This window comes from Venturia canescens, chromosome 6 (assembly GCF_019457755.1).
Source record: "Venturia canescens isolate UGA chromosome 6, ASM1945775v1, whole genome shotgun sequence".
Lineage (NCBI taxonomy): Eukaryota > Metazoa > Arthropoda > Insecta > Hymenoptera > Ichneumonidae > Venturia > Venturia canescens.
In genome coordinates this window covers 4919862-4944966 of record NC_057426.1, presented here as the reverse complement: position 1 = coordinate 4944966, position 25105 = coordinate 4919862, and the positions used below count along the sequence as shown (strand labels likewise).

Sequence of the window (25105 nt, the reverse complement as noted above, 5' to 3'; positions counted from 1 at the left end):
TATACAAAGCAGAAAATAAGTTTTTTATTTACGTCCACGGAACTTCTTATACTTTCCTTCGATAAGAATACCGTTCGCCCCGAAAAGTGCTGTCAGATTTTTCTTCCAAGCTAGCAACACCGAGCGATACAATTTTTTTCAATTTTCCGGTATAAAAGGCTCACGCACGTATCTGAATTCTCATGAATTTCTGCAAATTTTTTCGTACGTTATAACGTAAGAAAAAAGCAGCTGCTCCGAAGGATTTTTGCTTAGGATTTATGGGCGCCGAAAAGTACCTTGGATTTTGAGGATACAATTGGTAAAACTGTGATGTAAAAGCTTGAAGAAATATCCTCCGAGCACTCGCCATTCCTTTCCAACGACCACCGAATAAGGTTTGATGCAAAAATTTTTTAAATAAAAACTCCAGGAGAGTTTATCTCTGCACGAAGCCTCAGGTTTATAAATTCATAATATTTCTCGATGAAGCTAAAGGTCGGATGAGCTTATATGATGAAAAAGTAAGATGCAAGAATAACGGGGCCAGAGTTCTCTCGCTGAATTTGCGGCAATAAACTAGCCAAATCTAGAGAGGGACCAGAGAGAAAAAGACAGGGAAAGAGAGAGTAGAAAAAAGATGTCGAATTTGGTGCAGTAGAAAACTGGCGAAGGATCCCTGGGTCTGCCAAGAAGCTGTTATGGGTTGAGGGTACAGTTTTCATCCGCCCTGTGATACGTCATAAGTCACAGCTGGGTAGCACGTTGCAGCGACGTACTATTCCCCTTAGTTTCACTGGTGTCCTCTCCTCGGTTTCGTCGGTTCGGCGCTCTTCGTCTCTCCCACAGTATCTTTCATTCGATATTCGAGTTGCTCTGTCCACGAGACCGACGAGGCAAGTTTGCCGCATGCCGCAGGGCTTAGATGTAATAGTGCCATTAACCGGTTCTGTATCTTAGCAACCCAAAACCCCCCCAGGATCCGTTTATTGCTCTGCTATGATTGATATTGTAAAATATTGCGAGGGTGACCCCCGCAAGGATTTGAGCTCCAAGAGCGTTATATATTCTCTCGTATCCCCTGCTACGAATATACGCTCGAGAAGAAAGCAACGTGCAGACCTGGCCCGTGGTTATTCACCCTTCGTCGTTTTCCCGTTACTTCGGCCGTGTTGCGCCCTCCGATTGACCGGCCCGTTTACAAATGTACGTCTCACACTTTCCTCGCTTTCTCTCCAACTGTTTTACGAGGGTCAATATATCGTCCGGTTAATGCTGCTTAAAGACGTGCACCTTCTGAACTCGCCGTGTATCTTGCTCTATCAATAGATTTGGGAGATCTGAAAAAAAAAGCGAAAAAATAGAGTCGGTAGGAAGAACATACTTTATGAGTCACGTAGCGATCGAATTTATAGATAAACTTGACGAGAGCAGGTACAATTTACGATTTTCCGCGCATTCGTGACCGACAAAATTTTCTATTCGAGCAGAATCGTGGGATGTAGCGATTGAAGAGAAAAAATGGGAATTTCCAAAGCACCGAGGACCTCGAAATCCAACCGAATGAGAAAATACGTACTACAACCATAAAAAGTAGGAATAAACATGGAGTAGGATCTTCGAATTCGTACGAGTGGCTTTCGGTTATGATTGGAAAATGCTGTTTTATGAATAATTCAATAAAAACCGAAATTGATATTTCACTACTTTTGCCCCGATTGAATGCCATTGAAAAAAAGTGAAGGCTCGTTTGCGAAGGGATATTTCTCGTCGCGATTTGTCATCGCGCAATTTATCAATCGTCCCGATATGGAGTCACTATCGATAGCAATACCGAATTTAAAAAATCGTCGGAGTTTAACGTTCTTTTTGCGTGTAATCACAGATGGCACGGTACTTGGTTAAAACGTCGAGCATTCTCTTCATTATGCATGTATCCTGACCACTGTATTGTTGCGTCCTGAGACAGAGTCTTTTATGGTTGGCGTTTGAGTGGCGTGCACCGGACGATAAGTAGCTTTTTCGCGCTCAACCTACTGCTGGCCGACAAGAAGGACGTTTTTTTTCATATTTCATCGTTACTGCCCCGCTGTGAGGTGCACCACACGTACAGTTTGCATGCTTGTATTATATTCAGATTTTTCACTGTGCTCACCGGAGAATGCATATTGTGGCATGAAAGGATTGCATGTGAGTGTGCCCACCGCTCGTCGTCGTTGTTGTTGTTCTTCTTCCTCCATGGAGTAGTAGAGAAGCATTAGCAATCGCAAAGTCTCGAAGGGATTACCATAAGCTACAAGTCAACGAGTAGAGAGAAACGAGGGTTTGTTGATGGCCACTCTCGCGTCGTCGGGGCTCCTCGTGCAAATCGTGTTCGCCTTATCTTTCCTTCCTACAAACTCTCTCCCAGCACTCGCGTTTTCCTCTCTTCCTCATACGATATTTCACCTTAAGCTTTATCTTTCGCTTATCAGTACACATGTACATACATCAAGATATCCGAGTATGGATTTTCGATCGCCCCAGCTGTAGATCAAGCCCAAATTCCCAATCCAACAAATATTTCACCAATGTAAGAACACCCCGAACGTTTTTGGACGGGCATCATGGAGGAGTGGGGCTTGTTTATAGCCTCTGGACAAGTGTCGACGGTTGCTCGTATATCACTCGCGTTTGCCTTTTTATTCTGATGCAGCCTGTTACGTATCGAAGGACCTCATTGCTGGGGCGGGTGTTTTTTATCGTTCGAATGTTTCAACCCTTGACATTATTTCTTTCACGAAATTAGCGAATGTTTATTCTGAAAATAATGGACGCAGATTGCAATGGGAGCTCGAGATAACACTGGCTGCCCCGCTCCTGGCGATCAACCGTCGGATCGATGCACTCCCGATGTTATTTACTCTTGTTGAATCCCCCAGCATGCCACTATAATGGAATACCGATGCTGGCCGAGTACCGTAATTCGAGGTGCAGCCAACAGCAGCCGCTCGATGATTATATGCCACCCTTGTGTGAATGACGTTTAATGCTGGCCAGATTAAGCTGAATTTACGTATCAGCATCCAACATACAACTAGTTCGGGGCTAGCATTCGGCAACGGATCGCAAATAACTGTAGACCATCAGCCCAAGTCGAGATGCCGCTTACCGTTCGGCCTGCGGCTGAATTTCACTTTATAGGGTGCAGCGGACCCGAATTTCGGGATAAAATTCGATTTAGTAGTGCGTTGAGAGACACAGTGAAGTGCGTTGTTTGCGGATGGAGCTGTACAATTATTGGCAGACGATCAAAACTGTAGGCTGACGCTGGGCCTTGGACTCTGGACGTGTGTCAAGCTACTGGGCATTGCTTGAATCTCGTGCCCGTGCTGCGTCTAGAAGGTTGAAGTTCAAATGTCTGAAACTCTAAGCAAATCGTACAAGGGTACAGAACTGCACGTCGTCAAAGCAGCTTGACGACAATATTTTGACATTATTTCAGTCTAATCCCTTTGAAGTATCAAACACAGCTTGTAGGAAGGATTAAATTCAAGGGATTTCGAAGTAATCGATAATTTAGTAGTTATAAGCTCTCGAGTTAGTGAGACAGAGACCAGGCCGCAAAGCCGTTGGTAGGCAGTCCAATTCTGTGTTTGATTACCAAGCCGACCAAGTGCTTTACCGACGAGGGATGGAATTCCAGGGCATACTTTGTCGTCTAATTCTTAAAATTCGTCAAAATCAATTCTAAAGTTTTCTGCGGAAGAATTTTGATAATCCTTCTCACCCATGCCGCTTGAAACCGTTTTTGTCTTTCATCCTAACGGAGTATTGTGTCATAAAAATGCCAATTTTTCGGTGTCGCAACGAGAGACGAAAGCAATAAAGGGTTTGTAAGTGATTTCGCTGGTGGATCGCCTCTTGCTCACGTAGCCTCGGGAATTTCCGGTGAAACTTTTCGCAGGTTGTATGTTTTCTGAGAGTTTTATTTCTGTGGTACTCGGAGAACCGCGTTGAGAGTAGCTAGCAACAGAACATTGTCTCCCTTTTGTACTAGTCTGTCTTCTATGCTTTCGTAGCGCTTACGTCGTCCCAAGTTCCTGCGCTTTCTTCCTCTCTCTCGCTCACTCTTTTTAGCTCACTTGTGCAGTCTCCACACTTTTATCCTGCGCGATGTAATTCCCCGTGGAAACGGAGGCTGTTCGAGCAAACTCTCGGGGTCACGTACACGACCCAACTGTCGTGTTACCGGCTCTCTCGAAGCAGCGCACCCTCGTGCTCTCTTTCCTTCTTGCAACGTCCTCACTGGCATTCACCTTTCCTTCCTATCGTAGACGAAAAGCCGGTAGCGTTCTGTACGAAGGGTTACCCGCGCGACATTCGCAAAAGTTCCTACGAAGGGAAAGAGAAATTCCATAAGCCTGCGCCGCCTGCCAGAACTCCCTTTCCTCCCCCCAGTTTAGAAGCTGTGCATCCTGACCGGCTACGTATATATTTCTAGCCGTGTATCCAAGCAACCTCTGTGTATCCTTCGGACATCCGACATTCGCACATCTCCGCCTTTTTGTCTACATACTCTTCCTCCTTTTCCGCATTCTCTGCCCTCTTTCCACATTTGTCTTGCATTTTCACTATTTTCTACCTTTTTCTTTGCTGCTTTACAAAAACAGGCATTTTCTTCTGCACAACGAGTATAGAATACGAAATAGAGATCATCGTAACTTCGATGTCAACGCTTTCACTAAAATTTTTTCCTCTTTTTCCATCGTGTCCGAGGTAAATGAGCGTTTTGGAATAAAATTTATAACATCCGTCGATTTTTCATGTCGAAAAATTCACAATAAAATGTGCATTTCACTCGTGCTATGCTCTTGGTCATCCAATCGTATTTTCAGAACTTACTGTGTTAACGACTGTGAGGTATTCCCAAAAAATCAATTTCCATCATGATTTTTGTATCTTTCATTCCAATCCCCAGTATTTTTCTCCTGACACGTAGTACCAATATTCGAACACGACTGAAAATCCTTTCATCTCATGGTGTGCACCTTATTTGATTGTCAACGGCGGTTGTGTTCGTCTTATCCTCGATGTTGTCATTGTCAGTGCGCTATTTTCCGACTGATGTCGTTTCTTTTCACCCTCTGGCGCAGCGTCCTCTCTGACAGTGATTTTCACCGAAATCAAGTCGTATCTGTTTGACTTTGGTAAATATTATGTCGCCTGCTTGCTTGGAGAAATATTGACAAAGAGAGGGAGCGTTATTTCATCCAGCTGAGGCTTTGATCAACTTTTTTCTGCTCCAACTCTGTAAGCCTCTCCTGTTCAGCTATGAATAACTTTGAATCGAATTTGTCTCGTCTCCGTTAAATCGTCATTTCGAATGTGAGTAAAACATCGAGTTCTGACACTTCAACAAATAGTTGGCAGTTTTCTTAGAGTTGTGTTCTCGCATTTCAGTGTGGAAGAATGGTTTCTATGTCGATTAAGCTTCATTCTGAGGATTACATCAAGAGACTGAATGTAGCAATGTTGATGATGAATTTTTAAAGTCTATGGTAATTCGGTAAAGGCCAGTTTTGTCCTATCCGAGCTGTGCTGTCTCGTCGAACAGAAATTTTCGTCGTACATTAACGTAAAACTCACAAAGGAATTGCATACGAGACGAAAAAGCTTTTCCCATTGGCACGATCGCGAATGTTCAATATTACCAGCTTGCGATGCCGTTATACAAGTCGGGGGGGAGTCCCCGAGCTATGAGCTCGAATTGCGAGAATAATTGATTGATAGCGCACCAGTTGATGTTCTTTATGAGTCGAGCTTACAAAGCACTGGCGATTCTGATGTTGGCTGAAATATTGTTTAAAAGCTCGTTTGAGGACTGAACGACTTTCGAGTTTCTCTCAACCTCCGAACTCACGAGTCGTGGACGATTTTTTGTGTGTCATGACCGTTTGACGTGCCACCACGTTCATCGCTTGTCTCTATAATGGCATTTTGTAATTTTAACTCCGATTGGACGATCAAAAAGCTCGTGAATGTCAAAAAGCATAATTAATCGTCGGCTCTCGGAATTGTGACTGTAACGTTTTGATGCATAAATGAAAAGCTTTTGATGTTGTCGAATTTATCATTTCCGAGACTGCAGATGGATTCGCGAATGCGTAACCCACTCCGGTGAATTATTAAAACATTCGGAAATTCCATCTTCCTTCTGCAAAAAGTACTCCATTAAATATGTACATGAAAGATGAAATTCAGCGTTAAACGGAGCTGGAAAAAAGCTGTCCAACCGTTTCTATTTGGTCACGCTGGACGTTGCAGACGCAACTTGCTCACGTAGAAAATGGCTCAATTGGAAGGTGAATTTTCGTATTTCGTGTATTCGATGTCCATGTTGTCACTGTGAAAAATTTTATTAAACACAGTAAATGTCGATGAATTCAAACGTTTTTATTTTTGTTTGCCAAGCCAAAAATCTCAGGCTGTATTTCAACAGTGGCCGCTTTTTATTTGTTGGACATAGACAAATGAAACTGCGTCATTGCAACGATCCATGATAATGGATTTGCCGAATTTTATGCACCCCGCGTTTCGAAGACCAAAGTCCAACGTTATTATTTCTTTTTTGTGCCTCAACCTTCTCCGTATACGAAATGTGATTGATGCATCTGTACTTTTCCGCTCTCTGCGCCTCGTGACTTGATTTATCCTCATTTTTCGTCACTCACTATTTCCCAAGAATCAAATCCATTTTTGTCAGAGGGAGCGAGATATCGAAGAAGTGAATTCGACTCGAGCGAACATGTGATAGGCTCGTTTTATTATCAGCATAAAATTTAGCGTACCAAAATGTCCAGAATCCAGTGGAATGAAAGATTTTATGGTGCTCGGATGGGCAGGGTAGTGCGAGCCATGATAATGGAAAAGTTTTACCATTGAGAGATCGAAGACATAATGCAGGAGTCAGTAGAAAGTGAGGTGGGAACAAATTTCTTCAAAGGAGTAATGCAAAAATCTTCAGGAAGCAAAAGAAATGCGTTAATCATAATTCAAAAGCATTTGCACGCAATTTTCTTTGACTCTATTTCGCTACAGAGCGGTGTGATTGATGATGAAATGAAATGAGTGAAAAACCAAGCCCCCGCAGGCGTGTAGTTCTCACAATTTGTGCACCCCTGGAGCAGGCATTTTGAGTTTTAGGAAATTTGCTAAAACTCCACACTCCGGATGTGTTGAAAGCAGCGCATAAGCATCAGCATACCCTTCATTCGAGTCACGAGTCAGCTGGGAAACTTGGAGCCATTTAAGCCTGCTACTAATTGAACCGTTGTTAAGGGACGGTCTTGCGTTAAGTAAACCAAGTCCTGGTGGCTTGTCTGTCAGTGTTGGTATTCAAGAGAGGTAACTTAGATACCCATTACAGAGATTCTGCAGACAGGCGGGCTGCTTAATCCCCGGTGATGGATTCTGCATCGCAATTCACGTGTCTAGCCCATCATCCGTTTCATAGCCACTCCTACTATCATTAATACGTCCATGAGATTTCCTTCCTCAACGACTTGCGGCCACATCCCAAATGCAATTTACGCAGTTTCCAAACGTATTGTATACGATCACACGATAACATGTTCCATCGTACGTTAACTCCATCGAAAGTTGTCAATCAAGTAAATCATCAGAATTAAACGAATCCAAAATGGGACCGATTCGTGAGAAATCATTTCCTGTAGGAACGTATCAAAATTGGAATAAGAATTTCCTTTTTCGTAATTTGTAACGAGTAAAGTATTTGACTCGTTTTTTCTGTATAGTGTGAGCATGAACTTTTGTTATTGTGGCAGCAAAATGTGCGGTTTAAGACACAGTAAATTTAACAGTTAGAAAATCAGGGTCTACGAGTTCATACGGAATTAAAATCCTGAACTTCGTGATAGTTTTACTTCCATTCGCTTCACTAATTCGATCCCCATTTGCAAATCTTGGGATTACATCTATGGGGATTGGAAATGTTGCTGGAACGAATATCTTGTGTTTGGTGAAGTCTGCTGAACGTATATTTACGTGACATGATTATTCCCTAGCCTCAGGCTTCGGGGAAAGAGAGAGAGAGAGAGAGAGTACAATCGTTTGTTACCAAATTCTTGGACAGAATTGGTTCGAACGTTTCGAACGACCGAGCTCGGTCGGTCTGGAATTTATGCTCGCCACAAAGTGATACTTTGTGTGAGCAAAGCTTCGGCTTTCCTCACACGAAATCGGAACTATTTTCGATGGAACACTGCAGAATAGCCCAACTGAAATCCGGCTTGCACTTGGCATTTTCGTCGTCTCAATTCCTTTGGATCCACACGCTGATTCTCAAAGTCCCATTCCAACGCATTCTCATGCACTACTCAGGATTCTCAAGGACTCGGTTGGTACTTTGAAAAATTCTGAGTCTGGTAATCGATCGAGTTGTCTCGAAAAACTAAAAATATTCGAAAATTCCAGGTTTTTTCACTGATTGATCCTTTCAAGAAGGCTTTTTTTACATTGTCCTTGCTCATGACGTCATTTCTCGTCACGCACGACTATTCAGATCTCCCTTAATTTGCTCGTTTTCCTGTGCAAAACATCAAAAGTGTGAAGTTTAAGCTCCAATTACGAAATTGTTTCCAATACGATAATTTCGAAGAGCGAAATACCTAATCTTTCGGTCAAACCAATCGGAATTTCGCATTGAGAATGATGTACGTTTGCTGAAGTGTGTGAAGTATGCTTGCCTGCTCGTTCTATCTCCCTTAATTTGCTCGTTTTCCTGTGCAAAACATCAAAAGTGTGAAGTTTAAGCTCCAATTACGAAATTGCTTCCAATACGATAATTTCGAAGAGCGAAATACCTAATCTTTCGGTCAAACCAATCGGAATTTCGCATTGAGAATGATGTACGTTTGCTGAAGTGTGTGAAGTATGCTTGCCTGCTCGTTTTCTAGGTAGCTGCAGAACGCGGTTCCGCGTTCTATACAAGACGAAATTCTTGCACGAATACTGTCTGGTTGGAAATCGAAGTATATTTTCTTATATAGCCCGTTTTCAAGAACTCATTACCGCATCTGATGATACAGAGCTCTTCACAATGCTTCACGCGCCATTTCCACTCCGCCATAAATCCCGGCAGACGATTATGTTACAGTCGGAAGCATTTTTGTCAAACCCGATGAATACGCGTACGTTATCCCTCCGCGCTACACATCGACTGCTAACGAATAAAATGTTCCATTGCTGCGAGTATAAAGGTCAAAGTTACGCCCTTCACGCTCCACGCTTTGGACGTACTCCGCTCGAAATCGATCTTCCAAGGAACTCCTAACAAACGCACTCTTTGACTGGCACTGGATATTATACTTTACCTCATAATACGAAGCGAAAGCCTCGCTTCTCACGACCTTTATTCATGCACCCACGCCTTAACCGTTTCTTCGAGTTTGTCTCGTTAAAACGAGATTTCCTTCGCAGAGACTACCCCGTGGCTCGGCTCGGTAATTGTGCTTCTTCTTCTTCGTCTTCAAAGAAGTTGCATGAAAACGTGAGATTTTTGAGGAACTTTGCAACTCCCTTTGCAAGCAATGAAATATCGGAGGAAGCAATGGTATGGAAAATTTCACGAGATCCACAAGGACAGTTGAAGGGTCTCCAATCAATGATCAGCATCTTTTAGATTAGAGTTAGCCCACATGTTCCTTGGTACGTGCATCGGGGTGTGTGTCGAAATTGCAACCTTAAACCTGCAACAATGCGCGATGAGAATAAAAAATTATCGCAATACGTCGTAAGAAAATAAAATAGTTGGCTCAACGTGTCGAGTCCGCAAAACAGAGCAAACGCAGCAGCAGAGCAAAATATTTCGAAACGTCAAACTTTTTTGTCCACACGCTTTGGTTTTTATCACGAGCGCGGTATGTTCAGACTATTCGAGCCCAAAAGGCGAGTTGTGTGGAGCGAGGGTTTTTAATTAGCAGCGTTGTCACATTTTTTGTGTGGCTTGGCAAAGTTTCCACAGACAAATGCACAGAGTGTTCGTGTGCGTTCATCGATGCAGGGGAGGATGAAACCTCGTGTCGGTACGATGCTTCAGTCATTCTCGTGATTATTGAGAAGCTTTGGAAACTGTTTTCTGGCAAAATGTCGCATTTGGCTGTTGCCCTTTCCATGCTCGACCGTAAATGTTTGTGTGAAATTTTCACGTGCGATAATACGATGTGAAAAGATAATTGGGGATTAGTCGTGGATGAAACGGTCCAAAGGTCAGCCTTGGGAAACTCTAAGCAAGTTTTTTTCGCACCTTCGCATTGTGCTCGAGTCATATCTTCGTCTCTCCGAATAACGAGTAAAATGCTCCCCGGGGGAAGCGATGTTCCCTCGACCCGGAAGGGTCATCCGTACGTCATCCTGAACGTGGCAGAGCAGAGCACGCAGTTCTTCTTCCATGAATTTAGGGGAATACAGGTCGCCATGACTTCTTATTTCTGTTCGAGGGGGAGCAACGGACCACGACCGAGGCATATAAACGTTCACATTTCAACGTTTATGCGTCCACGATTCTGTAGACGCACGAATTTTTTCCCTTCTATAAACTCAAAGTTCAACTTCCTTCATTATTCTCCATCCTTTTTTCTATGCATAGAGAGTAGAAAGTGCCAATTCAGAATTCACCAGAGGCAAGTCACACTTACGAATAATATCGTGAAAAAATTTACAATTCTCGTATCCACAAGCATCCCGTTCGAAACGGTTTTCGAATATTTGCCAAAAAAGCATCCCCAATAATAATCATTTCTGAAGATTGAATCTTTACAAAAAATTTTTTTGGTAGTTTCCTCGTTCTCCCAAAGTCTCTTTTACTTTTGGCAGGTTTGCCTTCATCTCGCAACTTTTCGGAGGCTCCAACTCCTCGCGGTTCGTTGAATCGATGCAATTACACTTCATCGCGCGGCTTATAAACATTTTTTCATCGTTTTTTCGACAATAAAATTTCGCATTTTCCTACACGAAAGCAGTTGAGAAAATATAAACCCAGTGACTTAGCCCGTATTTTACATGTCGAAGGAAAACCACAAAATGCAGCCGAATCACGAGAATCATTATTATCCATGATTGTACCTTCTTTAAGGAGGCTGGATAGCGACAATACAATGTTGCCATGCTAAACCACGTTGAAATTCATTAGAAGTACATCAAACATTTCGAAATGGCAAGAATTTAATAAAATTTGGTGAACATATTCTTTACTGCCAAATTTGACAATACGAATTTTTCAAGATTTTTCTTCTGCACAGTCATCGAGTAATTGATCACTAAAGTTCACGTGTATAAGCATAAAGTTTCCATATATACAGGTATACATTCCCGGCACAAGAAATCTGCTTTAATGCGTAATTACTCGATAACTAAGCAGAAGAAAATTTTGAAAAAAATGGTGTCGTCGCGCTTGACGTTGAAGAACGTTATCACGAAATTTGATAAATTTCTTATAATTTTGACGAATGTAGCCACCCCCCTTGATAAACTTTCGAAAAAAAGAATATGCGCGATGATCCCGAAGACGTCTCGTTCCTGTAACTTCCCGAGCGAGACTCAATTTTGTTGTCAAGTAACAAAGATTCTTTTTATATTGAAAAGAGCGTTTGTCGCATAAAATAATAATAAATCATACTTGAAGTTAAATTTTAGATTAAAAATTATTATTTACATTGATTTCTATACTTACTTGAGACATATCCGCGAGTGAGAGGGCCATTGTTACGAGGCGATTGGCAACTTCGCTCATGCATTCGGTACAACATCGAAGGTGATTATTGGTTGAGTTTTCTTCCGTCTCGTCCGGGAAATCGCATGTGTTGACATTTACGTATTCAGCTGAGTCTGTAATTACAAGTCTTTTTGTACGTAGACGTGAATGTGAGAGCGCAGCGAGTACAAAACTCGGCTTTTGTCCGAGTGCGAATGTGAACGTACCTTTCCGTGAAAAAATGTACATCGTGGGACAAAGAGGAGCTTGAAGAGAATGAAAGGGAAGAGGAAGAACGCGTCGTCACGTGGCTGTCTGGCACAGCGTCTACCACCGAGTTGTATTCTCTTCGAAGCTCTCGCATGACGTGGCTGATTTTGCCTGGAAACTGCAGCCAGAGATTTCTTTTATACTGCCGGAGCTTACGTTAAATGAAGGAGCCCCGCCTGGTGCGAAATTATCGTCGATTTTGGACTCTGCGTTGAGAAAAGCTTTGAGGTTTTGACGAAACTTGTCTGACGTGATTAGTCTGAAAATTATTAAATCCATTGAGAGTGAACACAAAAAGGCTTCGGAATGGAATAACTGTGAAAATTAAGGTGACACCAAACCCGACGAGAAAGTTAAAAGTTTCAAAATTTCGAAGCCAGAAAGTTCCTTCCCACGACATTCGAACACAAACCCCCAGGAAACTTTTCCCCCCTTAACAATCCTGTTCCAACGAAACACCTTTTTAGCCAAGCCTGAAAATGGTTTTTTTTTTCAGGAGAAAACGATGTGGGAAAAATTGTAAAAGTTTTTTCACGAATGCAATTGAAGCCATTAGCTCCCCCCCTTAATTTTTGCACGGAGGAAATTCTCTACGAATTCTCACGCAAGTGTCGAACGTTCTAACGAGGACTCGTTCAGTTAAAAAGAGTGCGTTGTGTTCGGAAAAAATGGTAAAAAAATTGAAAAGTTCTGATTCCGAACGTCTTTCTTTTTCTATGTGAGCCATTGAAGTGGCGAGCTGGGGAACCGTAGTCAGTAAAATCGTACTTTTGGTTGGGAGTATATTCGGAATTTCCGTATGAGAAGCGCAGCGGACGACAAAGCAACAAAGGGAGCGAGGGGGAGGGGGCAGGAGAACATTCCCGTTTTTCTATTAAACGTAAAAAAAGGAAAGATGCGAATGGACTAACGTGGAATACATGAAAGTACGTTCGCGCATCGTGCAAAGTTTTGTGGTGGAGGAAAGTTGGGGTATGAAAAAAACAGACTCGGCAACCCTTTCTTTTCGTCCCCTGACGACAGGGAGGCGAGCGCGACGCCGATTCGAGCGTCGGTATTTATTTAAATAACTACAGAACCACACCCGAGTCCCTGCTCTTCCGCGCGCTTCCCCGTCACGCAACGAGGACAAACTTCAGTCAACGGCACTCATTTCTGCCCTCCGGCACTTGCCAACGTAACGCGATTTTTCTTAAACGACATACTCGCCCGCGTGCGCTGCCCGCGCATTATTCGCTTATCTGTACTTTCGTTTTGTTTGAAAAATCAAGTTAAATGTACTTTCATGCTGTAGAAAATGTGGAATTTACTCACAGAGTAGACGAAGAAAAATCGTCAACTTAATCGTGTTTCCCACGAAGCCACCGCACGGTTTGGACTGTCACATGCGCTTTTCTGTAAAAAAAAAAACAAAACAAAAAGTGTTTCACAGTCTGAAAGGAAAAAAACATGTTTGTATGACTGCAGAGCAGGTTCAGTGTTTGACAAGAGGCAAAGGTTGGAGCACCATTAACCCAGAGTGCACGTTGCGTTTACTCTCGTATCGTGTATCACTCGTTCGCCGATAGTCAGGTTTTCTGATTCTCAGTAACGATACAGCCATTTTTTTTATCCCCCGCACCCTCATTTTCGCGCTTTGAGCCATCAAGAAATACCGAGTTGATTTCTCTCCGATGAGACCCCCTTTGAGGCATGTGTGCACTTTGGAGGTTAACAGTATCAGCTTTTGCGCTCGTTGTTTGAAAAAGTATGTGAAAGTGAAGAGGCTGGACGATAAGTTCGAGAGCGGAGAGAGAAAACAGGCGAATTATGTCGAAAAGAAAGTATCGTGCTCAGGTCCGCGTTTCTTTACAAAACTTTACTTTGTAGGATACATTTTTTATTCTCCAATTTCTTTAGTCGAACGTGCTATCTCCTTTTTTTTATTTTTATTTAATGAAAGCAGATTTTCGCTGCTTTTGTCTAGCAGTCTGATCGACGAAAGGGGCGAACGAGTAACGGATGACTTTCTGTCTGGGGACTCTGGGAAGGGAGTTTTTAGCTACGCGGCGCGCCGGTGAAAATAGAAAGAACTGTGGTACGATTGAACCTTTTCCAACACGCTTACAGCCGGGCTCGCCCCTCCTCTTTCTTTCACTATTTTCTCTCTCTTTTTATCTATATATTTCTACATTCCTCTTTTCCTATCACTCTCGTAACTTTCGTTCTACTTTATCAATCCTGAATCACAGGAAATCACCACCCTTTATTCTCGTGGCTCATATACTCCCTGACACACCTTCGAACCATACAGAGAGCTCTAACTCTTGTCTCTCCTTCCCCTCTCGTTTCTCCTGATTTTCGCCATGAAATAACGAACTAAACAGGGTCTCTCGACGCTTATCATTCACGACACGTGATGTGTCTTGGTTGAAGCATACCTCTGAGAGTATTATCATCCATCCGTACTTTATCTTACCCTTACTTTCTCCAACTATCTACCTGTCATCCTTTTTCATTCGTTTTTTACCTTGTATCTTCTAACCTTTCGTAATGCCCTTAAACGAGTTTTGCTTTTTATATAGTACACATACATTTACGTATCGAAGAAAATTATACAGCGAAAAAAGAACGAAATGAACCTCCTTTTCGTTTGGTTTTGTTTCAAGACTGTATTCTCGACGTCAAGAAAAGCAAGTGAATTCCACTCGTGTCAGCATCGAGTGAATGTTTGAATGTCAAAACGTATAATACGAAGATTGTTGATTCGAAGGATCGAGTACATAGTTCGATTGATTTTCGAATGGAAACCCTCGTAAAAAGCAAAAATAAAGTTTGAAAACTCACGTGAAACCATTAGAACTGTTTTGGATGAAATGCGTAGTTAATTGTTCTAACCGGAACAGCAACCGACAATCGATATTCGAAGTCGAAGGCCGATTCTTGAAAACATTCGAAAAGAAAAAAATAAACGTAATGACAACGAAACACTCTAATCGACTTGACCAGTTTGACCTTTGATTGACCTTGTCGACTTGTCGCTATACACGCGTTTGTTTTCTTCCAGAATCGTCCATTTGCGCATGCGCTCTGTCCGTTTTTATTTTATTAATTCCTCGAATTCATTGATAAAATTTAACAACCAGAATATTTCCGTTCGTTTTCCTGGAATTTTTACGATTTTTTAGCTATTATTACAGTTATAATTGATCGCTGAATGATTCTAAACGATCGAAAACTGTAAGTAAATTTTCACCATGTAGTTGTATTTTTTAACAGTTGGCGTCGCACGCCGCGGCCGGTTCGGGCCTTTGTATAGTTTACCAATATGGCCGCCGCGTGTAAAAACAAACAACGACGCGCTCAGACCCGCTCAGTCAGTTGTTCTTGTTCGTTGTTCGCGAACGTGTGAGTGTCGAGCTGCAGTGTATTCGCGGTTATGTTCGGTTATTTCGGGCTGCGTAGTGTTTCGTCGTTTCGTCATAAAAGATACAGAAATAATTCGGTTCAAGTATTCGTTGCCGAATTTACCGTTGAGATTTACGCCTAATCGATCGATTCTCGTTCAATTGGATTCAGTGCTAAGTAAGCGTAGGTGAGCTACGAAAACTCGCTTCACGAGACAATGAATATTATCTTCTGATTCATTATGAATGTAGATTGTGTTCGCTACGACTGTGTATTGGTGACGTGTTTATACGAAGTCAGAATATTGGTTGTACGGTGCTAATTCCCATAGCCATGCCGATGAAATGTTTATTTCATCACGCAGAGAACAATAATGATGAATTCGTAGTGAGCTGGTGTATAGCAAAACAAGTGTAACCAAAACAAACTCCACTTAGCATTGTGCGGAGTATCGAACACTGAAATATTATTTGATTATTCACACACCGGTTAGGTGGACAGTTTTGTAGGTCATAAAAATTCGTGCCGAGTTTCAGGACGTTTCATCTCGCACCAAATTTGTTCCTCGGATATTTTGTCTCCAGGCCAAATATGTGACGAGTGACGAAGCGCATATGCATATATAGATAATGGTGAATTTTGACTTGCTTGAATTTCACCTCGTGTATTCTTGGCATCCCATTTCATAGCCGGTTGCATCGTTTGATCAACCACGATGGGAGAGAGCAGGTAGCGAGTGGTTATACCTCGAAGTATCGATTCCAATCGCGAAAAATATCACACAACTGAATATTTTCCGAGCGTCCGGGACACTCCACGTTTTCCTCGACGTTATATTTTCCGGGTTTCCGATGACGCCGAGACGAGATTCTCTCTACTCCGTGAGCTCGCGCACATCGAACGAAACGTTTGAGTCTCTCGCCTCGGAAAACGTTCATGTTCGAACGGAGATCAGGAGTGAAAAAAAAGCGAACGCGCTGGGGGGAGACAGATGGAAGAGCGCAAGATGATAGTTTTGCTTCTGCGGGTCTCAAAAGGAAATTGAATTTCGAGCCCATCGGAGAAAGGAGGGGAGCTGCCCGGGACTCATGAGCTCCGCGGCGAGTCATCTTCGCTTCCTCTCATACTGAAATCGACAAGGCGATATTAAAAACGGAAAATTATATCTCGCGGGAACCCGGATGTGAAAAAACTGAAAATTTCAGAAAAAGATCATTCGACTCTTCAGAAATGTTTGATTAACTCCGTATTTTTGTGGAAAATTTCAAAAATTGCGATCCGTGTGAAAAATCTCTCTTCGAATTACCAATTTTGAGTTTCAGAAGTCAGACTAGAACTTGCTGCATCGAAATCGGGCTCGCTGTCACATTTTTCCATTTTTTTTCCCCTCGGAAATGCATGACTTCGATTCGTAACTACGAATAACTACAATTTTACGCGGAATTTCCATCGAGACGCTAGTTTCATTGCACCAGAAAATTGAGTTTTTTCGCGCCCCTTTTCGTATGAATAAATCTTCCGAAAATCGTTCCATCGTGGATAAAAAAGCAGACCACTGATACGTTGGAACGGTTGCGAGACTACAAAGATTTTGGTCGGTTTCGAATTATTGTTGAAATGGTTTGAGCGTCGTTACAAGTTGGGCAGTGACACTGCCAAAACAGAGTATCGAAACTATCTCAGTTTCCTCGACCATGAAACGAAAATCATTAATTAATTCCAGATTATCTCAAAATTTACGAAAAAAAAGACAATAGAAATTAATGTTTTCGTACGATTTTTATGTTTCAGAAGTGATTTCGACTCCCAAAATCCCAGAGTACTCGGTAACTAACATTGCTGCTGCGTGAACTTCGACACCAACAGGACAGTGAAAAGCGTTAAAATCAGTGGTCCATCGAGCGCAGCGTATGGATTGACTGCTGCAAAAAGAAAGAGAAGTCAAGTTGGTATGCAGTAAAGGCACGTTTGGAGAAATATTTTCGAGCGGTGCGAGTGCTTGGACTTTGTACGCGTAGAGTGGAGTGGTCCACTCGGGTAAACCGGAAGTATACGGTCTCATTGTATACGTGGAACGAGCGTCAGCACAACGTGAGGATTTTGAAGATCGCGCGACCGCGTTCGGTCACCGAGAAAGAGGAGCCATCAGACGGGACGGAGGGAAACAAAGATAGGAGGAAAAAATGGTGAGTGTGAAAAATGGCCGAACATATTTCAGCTGCGCATCGATCTAGAAATCTGGGTCGAGCAAAATCGGAAACTGAATTCACAATCGAACTGAATCTCTGTAGAAATAATTGCTTTTGTACTCGAGCATCGACAGTAATCAGGGGATTAGTTCAGGGATGAAAAAAAGTCTGAGGCTTGTCGCGAGATACGTGAAATGCTGAAACCCATAAATAGATATAAACGCCTATCTGTCTGCATGCATACTATAAACATATCATCATAAATTTATGTGTATATTTATGTACGAATATAGGTAGGTGCAAGGAAGAGAAAAGACAGAGATGGATTCTGTGCGCACATGACGACAGTGTACACGCAGTAGTTGGAAAATGCATACGAAACGTCAAATGCACTCGGTTCGGTCCATCAAAATGCAAATGTCTTTTATCCGCGAGGGCGGGTAATGTATGCGTCCGTCGAGAATCAGTATTCGAGCTGAGCACACGCGATCCGCCCTTCGTGTTATGCCCCGAGTTCGCACACATTGACGCGCCAAATCTCATGGATACACAAGGCCGTTCAAGAACACACGTACAGAGGAGCAGAGCGCTTTCGTGATGCTCTTTGGGTGGTGCGGTGGTGGCCCCTTTTCTATAGGGGGACGCCGATCCTGCAAGGAATTCAGTTCCACTTTCTCGATTCGCGGAGTATCCAGGCACTCGGAGAAAAATTCTCTTTCTCATTGCCTCTGACCCCGCGGCCGCCACCCCCTTTCTTTTCTTCGGTTATAATTTTATATAGGAAATGAAGCACTGCACAATGAGACTGGAAATACCTTTCGACAGTGGCTTATAAATATCGTCCATTTATTTTTATTATTCGAATTTCATGATAATCCTAAATTCATGGAATGAGGATTTCGAAATATTGATCTTAACTGAGCAAACTTATCGCATTGATAAATTTTTTGACGCGATTGAAGGAGTCGACTCGACTAAACACTTGGTCCTGAAATCACTTTTTCTTGAATCTCCTTTATGTGACAGCTCAAGCAAACACACTTCCAACGATCGCAATGATCTCTCGATCCTTTCTTTTCCTTCTCCATCTCCATTCGTTTCTAACGAGTAGAAGATTCGTTTTTAGTACTAGCTTCAATACAAAAAGGAACTGTTGAAACTCGTTACTGCGGTGCTTTCAACGCAGCACCGAAAGCAGCTCCAAGTGCTTCGAGTGGATTTCACTGTTCAGTTGGGAATGATAGTAATCTCGTACATGTTATTTCAGAAAATTAAGCTGACCAAGAGATCTCGGATGTTGCTACAACTCGAAGAGCTTTGTGGCTGCGAGTTGATGGCTCCAAACTCTGTGCAACTCGCCATAGAATATATAGCCACAGAAACTTAACAGGCTGAAAGATGCTTCGGGTGGGGGAAGCGAGTGCCTCAGCTTCCAATCCTCTCTGTGTGTTTGCGTTTATGCCTATTTTGTCGGAACATGCAGTTTCGCGATAATTTATCGCATGGTTTGACGAGTGGATTTGTATCTTTCCGAAAATGATTTTTTTCTTTCACGAACGTCTTCGGATCTCGAACGAATTTTGATTTTTCATGCCGGATTTTCCGGGCCATAAAACCTTATGTTTTCTTTTACGTAAATGTTATGAGGCAACATATACAAAAGATGGCCACTCAGGCGATTTTCTTCACTGACCGTGTCGATGAATATCATCGTCTCCTTGGTACCCGAGGGCTCTTGAATTTACGGTCCGTAGTTTGTGATTGTTCACTTTGTTTTTTTTTTTTTTTTTTCACAGCAGACAGAACAAAGCACGTACGAAATAAAACAACGAGTATACAGCGGAGGGTCACCCGCGGACGAAGGGACAACGTGGGTGGAGACGCCGAATCCAAGATGGACTTGGGAGAGAGAGCGAGGGAGAAAGGAAATCGAGAGAGAGAGAGAGAGAGAGAGAGCGTTACAGCCCCTCGTATTTATCCGAGTTGGGCGGCTAGAAAAACGGGTGATTTTATCGTTTGGTAAATTGAATCTCGTGATTCGACGTCGTCCTCTATGTACACTCGGTATACGCTTCGGGAGTGAACGCAATAGTATTCCGTCGACGGGTTAGCCTCGGCGGTGGTTGCAAGAACGAAAAAAAGAGGATGAGCGATAGGTCCCTGGAAAACGGGGGGTGTGCGAGGGGGACTGCCGCGCGCTTAACTTTCATATGACTGTATACGTACACGAGAGTCTGAGCGGATGTCGAATTTGCATGCAAAAGGAATGTTTCCTGCGCAACCTTTATTATTAGATTCGTTGGTGGTACCATTGTCCAGAGTACCTCTGGTATATCTCTCTTCACCAAAGTCACGTACCTTCCGCCGCCGCGATATCTCTCGCGGAAAATGTCTCTCTTTATAGTTTCCATCGTATAGCACCTTCCTCGTAATTCCTCGCTGAGTTTCATGCCTTTAAAATGTTAAATAAAATCGAGAGCTTTCGCCTTCAAGGTTCAAAAGGCGATAAATTCTCAAGGGCTTCGTGTTTTTCGTTCTTCAGTCTCCTTTCCTTCCTCCCCACTCAACCTGCCTCTCTTATCTTTTATGCTGCCAGGTCCATCGAGGGTTTTCCAGCTACCGCAAAATAGTGTAGGTGCAGTGAAGAAGTCGAGAGGCATCCGGGCTAGCAAAACTTTCACACAATTATTAAGTACGTGACTGAGTTAATGCGACGCCTTTACGAGAGATGCGCTTTGTACACGGGCTCTCTCTGTTTACAGCGGGCATTCTTACCGGCTCCGTATTCCTCGATGAGCCGTACGTTTGCATTACCGACTGTCTTTTCATCCACTTTGCCTGCTGCATCTCCTCCCTTATTTTGTTTACTCAGGCCCATCCCCTACCTCGGTCCTCCACCTACCCCCCGCTCTCTTCTCTCCCAAGGGTTCTTTTCTCCTCGTCCTCGTCATTGCTGCGCCAAAAGCTTCTGGAAGAGCCAAATTTCATAAAGTCTTTTTATTTTTTTTTTCAGCAAAACGTCTCCCCTATCTCAGCAGGTGGAAACATGAACGCCGTCGCTTCTTCAATGGCAACGAAGGTTACTTGAATCGCGTGAATGAGGTGCGACACAAACAGCTACAAGCTCATGTACACACTAACGATTCTCACTTCATCAAGATACACGTTCCCCAAGCGCATATCAATTCGTATGAAATGGACCTGCAATCGAGGTATCGTTGTCCCTAAAACTGCGTAAGTCGTCCATTTCAACGATTAACTCATCCGAGTAAATATTACTCGCTCCTAGACACTTGAGTATTGGGATCACATCCAGTGGCTTATAAGGGCCTTAGACTCTTATCAGTAGCCAGAGAAAGGGAAGAGTTAAAAATGTATTTGGACCGATGATTCCGGTGGAGATTCATGGGTTGCTTGTCACAGAACTGATCTAGAAGGTGTTGGGAAACAAAGCAAGTCCAGATGACGTCGTTCAATGTGTTCGATTAAATGAAACGGAAAGAGTGTCATTTAATCTTGTATTTAAACGAATTCACATCGTCCGATGGCTCATTCATGGAATTGACATTCACAATATTCCAGGTACAAGCTGTTATTATATTTTGGGAGGCATACAAGAATCGATGAAACTGTAGGGCTTCCAGTGAGGTGTCAAGTCTTCATGGAGCTCCCGCCAATTGTGGATTGCGTAGCTCGCCGTCATGTAATTTCATCCCGCCGAGCGTGGCAACAGGATCTAGCGCTAGAGCTGCATAACTCACAGTATTTTAGCGTTTGACCGACGCTCGCAGATCCTCATTTTTTGCTGTCTCTCAGATACCCATCGCCCAAGCCTCTCTCCGGGCAAATTTCCAACTCCAGCAACTGAACCCTCCGCGACACAGGTCAGAGAGTAGCAATCCGAGAGCTGTTACACTCAATGGAGTGTGTGTGTGTGTGTGTGTGTGTACAGAATACACGGCGGGCAAGATATAAGGGTGGAGATACTTTTAACGAAAAAGCTATTTCAGTTGATTAAGGATGAGAAATATCGAAAGGGAAACGATTCCGATTCGAATTATTCTTGAGCATAATTTCGGAGCTGAGATCGTTTAAAGTAAACATGTTTTTAAGGGGTTTCATTAGAAGACGATCAATCAGCCACTGATTTAATCAAAAATGAATGTGTTCGGGAGCAGTGATGTGACAGAATACGAATTTTCGCATTAAGAATTATTCAAGAATAACGAAATGATAAATGAGGTGGTAGAACGACTAAGAATCAGAGATACTCATCCACAAAGTTGATGTAATTATCTCTTTTTCATCAAAATTAACGTCCAGTTTTTTTGTGACATAAAAAAATGATTAATCACGTTGCCTCGTGTTAATGTGCATTATTTATGTTTACAGATTCCATATTTAGATGCAGATTCCGATTAAACGTTCAACAAGTTTTCATAAGCCTTGGCAGGATTGCTCATTTATTTTGAGAGCAAAATTGTTCTGCAGGGACTTAAGCTTCATAATTATGTTCGACAGGGATGTCGGTTGATGGTTGGAAATAATGGGCACGGAGGAATTTCATGATGAAGAAATCTAATATTTATGCGTCGTGTCAAGCCTGGATGATGTATTTACGAGCAAGGACTTAGTGGAGCAAGCATATTCTTGTTTCAATACATCATCCCTCTTGCTTTTCCTCTCGTTCCCTCTCTTTCTCCAGTTCTTTCGAACACGTAGTCGCACAACGAGACAACGTGCATGCGCAAACAATTTGTTGCTCGCTTTGTCGATCTCTGTCCTCCGGAGTTGCTGCTGTTGAAAAGCTTCCGAGATAGTGAACCGGCGAAGGCAAAAGGCTCACTTGTATGAGCGCTATTGCTCTAGTGCGGAGGCCAAAATGATTATGTACTGCCTTATGTGGTGAAACTGCGCGTAACGTATTTAGACGCGTTCAACCATCATTCTCTCCGTACGTAGCGTCATCCTCTCATCTTCTCGTCTGCCTTGTAGCCTCACTATAAATTTTATCTCATTTTTCTTCCGGTCGCAATTTCTAACCCTTCCGCGTTTCTCATCCTCGTCCTCATCGTCTCCTTCGCCGTGGCTGATGAGAGCATCAGGCGCAAAGTAAATCCGAGGCTTTTGGTTAACCTCGGTGTAACGTAGCTTCGATATCGTTTCATCGAATTACCGAGTAATACGAATGTCAAACGTGGCAACTCGAGTGCTTGAAATGGGAGCGAAGCATGGATCGCGAGCTCAATAAAATATTTATCAGCGTTCAAAGTCATCATTACTGTTGATGAAACGGCTCTGCATTTTTCAGCAGCTTCCCTCGGTTTGATGAAATTTTAAAAATCTTGTCATTGAGTATGCTCACCGAGGACATTCAACGGGACAACGAAACAATAAAAAAACTCACGAATAATTTCTTTCGAAATTTTGTATTCTCAAAGCTTGAAAAATTGAGACGAAAGAAGCTTTTGCCATGAGATTTTCCATGAATCTCTTAGCATTAGAGCGTTGAGGTATGATAAAAGACACTGCGGTGGCGTTGGCAAGGGTGAGAGACTCCCCCGGTTGGCCTGTCGCGCGATGCACGCGTGCACGAACGTCAGGCGTGTCTTAGCAATATACATGTATGTAGAAGAACGAGTTCTAATGGATGGTGGGTGTCGTTTGCGCCCTTTGCAGAAGGGACACAATGGTACTCGAAGCGTCTGCCTTAACACTTGACGCGATACAACGGGGTGTGAGAGTGAGAACGAGAGGGCTCGATAAAGATACAGTCTGACTGCATGACTATGCAACCCTCGGTGGGTGCCGTCCTGACATGCGACAGTTTGTCCAAGAGAAAGGGAAGAATACACATACTGAGAAAGAATATAGCGGAGAGGCCGGTTCCTTAAGCATCGGGGCCCTTGGTCACCTTCTGCTAAAGCCCGGGGAACGCTCTAGTAACCTGATCAGCTACGACTGATAGGCGTACCTCACGAAAGGCTCCTAATACCGTACTCGCTGAGTCACCCTGCTGCCACGCGCATTAGTCGTTAGCAATAAAGCTTCGTGTAAACACCAGTGCCGGACGACCCTACCCATTTCGAGAGGGCGAAACAGTTTTTTAATGTCACCCACCCTTTGGCAAAATAAAAGAGAAAAGATAGCCAGCGACAAAAGTGAAATGGAACACCGGGACGAAAGGAAACGATTTCCCGGCTCAATGAATGTAATATCGCCCTCTGTCAGGTGCGTAGGCTTTTGTTTGAAAAATGATCTTCCAGAAAGGAAATCCACCACTCGGAATTGCCTGTTTGCTTCGCCTCAAAGATTTCACTCCGTCACAATCCCGGTGAGGGTCGCGATGAGAATTTCCAAATGTTCCCTATTCCCGTCTCGTCCAGAGCGTTAATAAGCCAAAGAGCAATAATCTCGAAAAATTTACTAATAGCTTGGAGTATTACAAAGCGGTTGAGAAATGATTGTTCGATCCAGTGTGCGCAGAAGCAGTCGAACTCTTGTAATCACAGTAAGTTTCGTGAGTCGTCCGGAAGCCAAGGACAACGGCAACTGTGACGTTTCGTTCAAATGGAATCGTTGACGTTGCCTGGGGTGCATTCCTCCAAGAGTTTGAGTGAACGCTCCAAGACAAAGGTTCGGGCAACCTGCAACTTGTGGAGTCCTCCCTCACGAGGAATTCTTCCGAAAGTTTTTTCCTATTTTCCACGCAGGAGTGTACGTATTTGGCGATGCTCTTTGTCCATATATTCTTGGTGGATGTGGTCGACGCACGAGTGCCGCCTTTCGTAGCGCATTTTGCCTGCGTCTGGAGCTCGTAAGGTTGGTTTAAGGCTGGCATCATGGAATAGCCAGGTAGAAAGAGAATCCAATGTGGTCGTAACTCCTCGAACGTTCTGCACGGCTTACCAAAGCCCGGGTTATACGTTATTGCTATGTTTGCCAGGGAGGAGGTCGTCGCATCACGTAGTTCCTTCCTCCGCCCTGGGACGAGAGAGAAAGACCGAACAGTTTCAAGAAACGTAGATGAATATAATGTACAAGCGTGGCGGAGAGGAGGGGACGGGGTGGTTGCCACTATTGCATGCTAGGCTAAAACTACGTGCATAAATATATAGCGGAACATGTTATATGAACCCCTTCCCTCTCTTCCAGTCTTCTTCGCCGTTAAGGCTTATCGTTATTCCGCACACGTTGGCCGTTCATCCTGAAAAGAAAGAGAAAAGAGGGGACGTTCGGGCCCAGGGTGGTCGCGGTGGAGAGGAAAAAGCGAGTCTCTATATCTTTGTATGTAGAATATGCAGCACGGAGTACTAACTACTCGCGTTACGAGTCACCGAAGGACCTCGACTCTTGATAAACAACCAGAAGGCATGGGTGTTGGAACGCTTTGCTTACACTCATATTCTTCCCCCACATACTCGCCCTTCCTCCGCGTACACTCCCGTGCACGAACAAACAGCTACTTTCGTTGCTCCTCTTTGCTCACCGATCCACGTGAGAATCCAATTTGCATAGAAACACAGCC

General features: G+C 43.3%; 1 protein-coding gene and 1 long non-coding RNA gene across 5 annotated transcripts in view; one reads left to right on the top strand and one right to left on the bottom strand.

Moving 5' to 3' along the window:
- The window catches only part of Sema2a (Semaphorin 2a), a 268372-nt gene that overhangs the window by 8123 nt on the left and 235144 nt on the right, over positions 1 to 25105 (top strand). For 2 of the 4 annotated variants that reach the window (XM_043422285.1, XM_043422283.1), the window contains exon 2: positions 17180 to 17574. In XM_043422285.1, the coding sequence (XP_043278220.1) occupies positions 17572 to 17574 (3 nt within the window). In that variant the 5' untranslated portion in view covers positions 17180 to 17571. Of the gene's footprint in view, positions 1 to 15377; positions 15576 to 17179; positions 17575 to 20590; positions 20680 to 25105 lie in introns of those variants that run through there. The other 2 variants (XM_043422286.1, XM_043422284.1) reach the window with 2 other exon arrangements.
- LOC122412610 (uncharacterized) lies at positions 9390 to 13396 on the bottom strand. Its single transcript, XR_006261398.1, has 4 exons — positions 13316 to 13396; positions 11959 to 12260; positions 11711 to 11865; positions 9390 to 9728 (listed from the first exon to the last, which is right to left on the bottom strand). It is a non-coding gene; the product is annotated as an uncharacterized lncRNA (long non-coding RNA).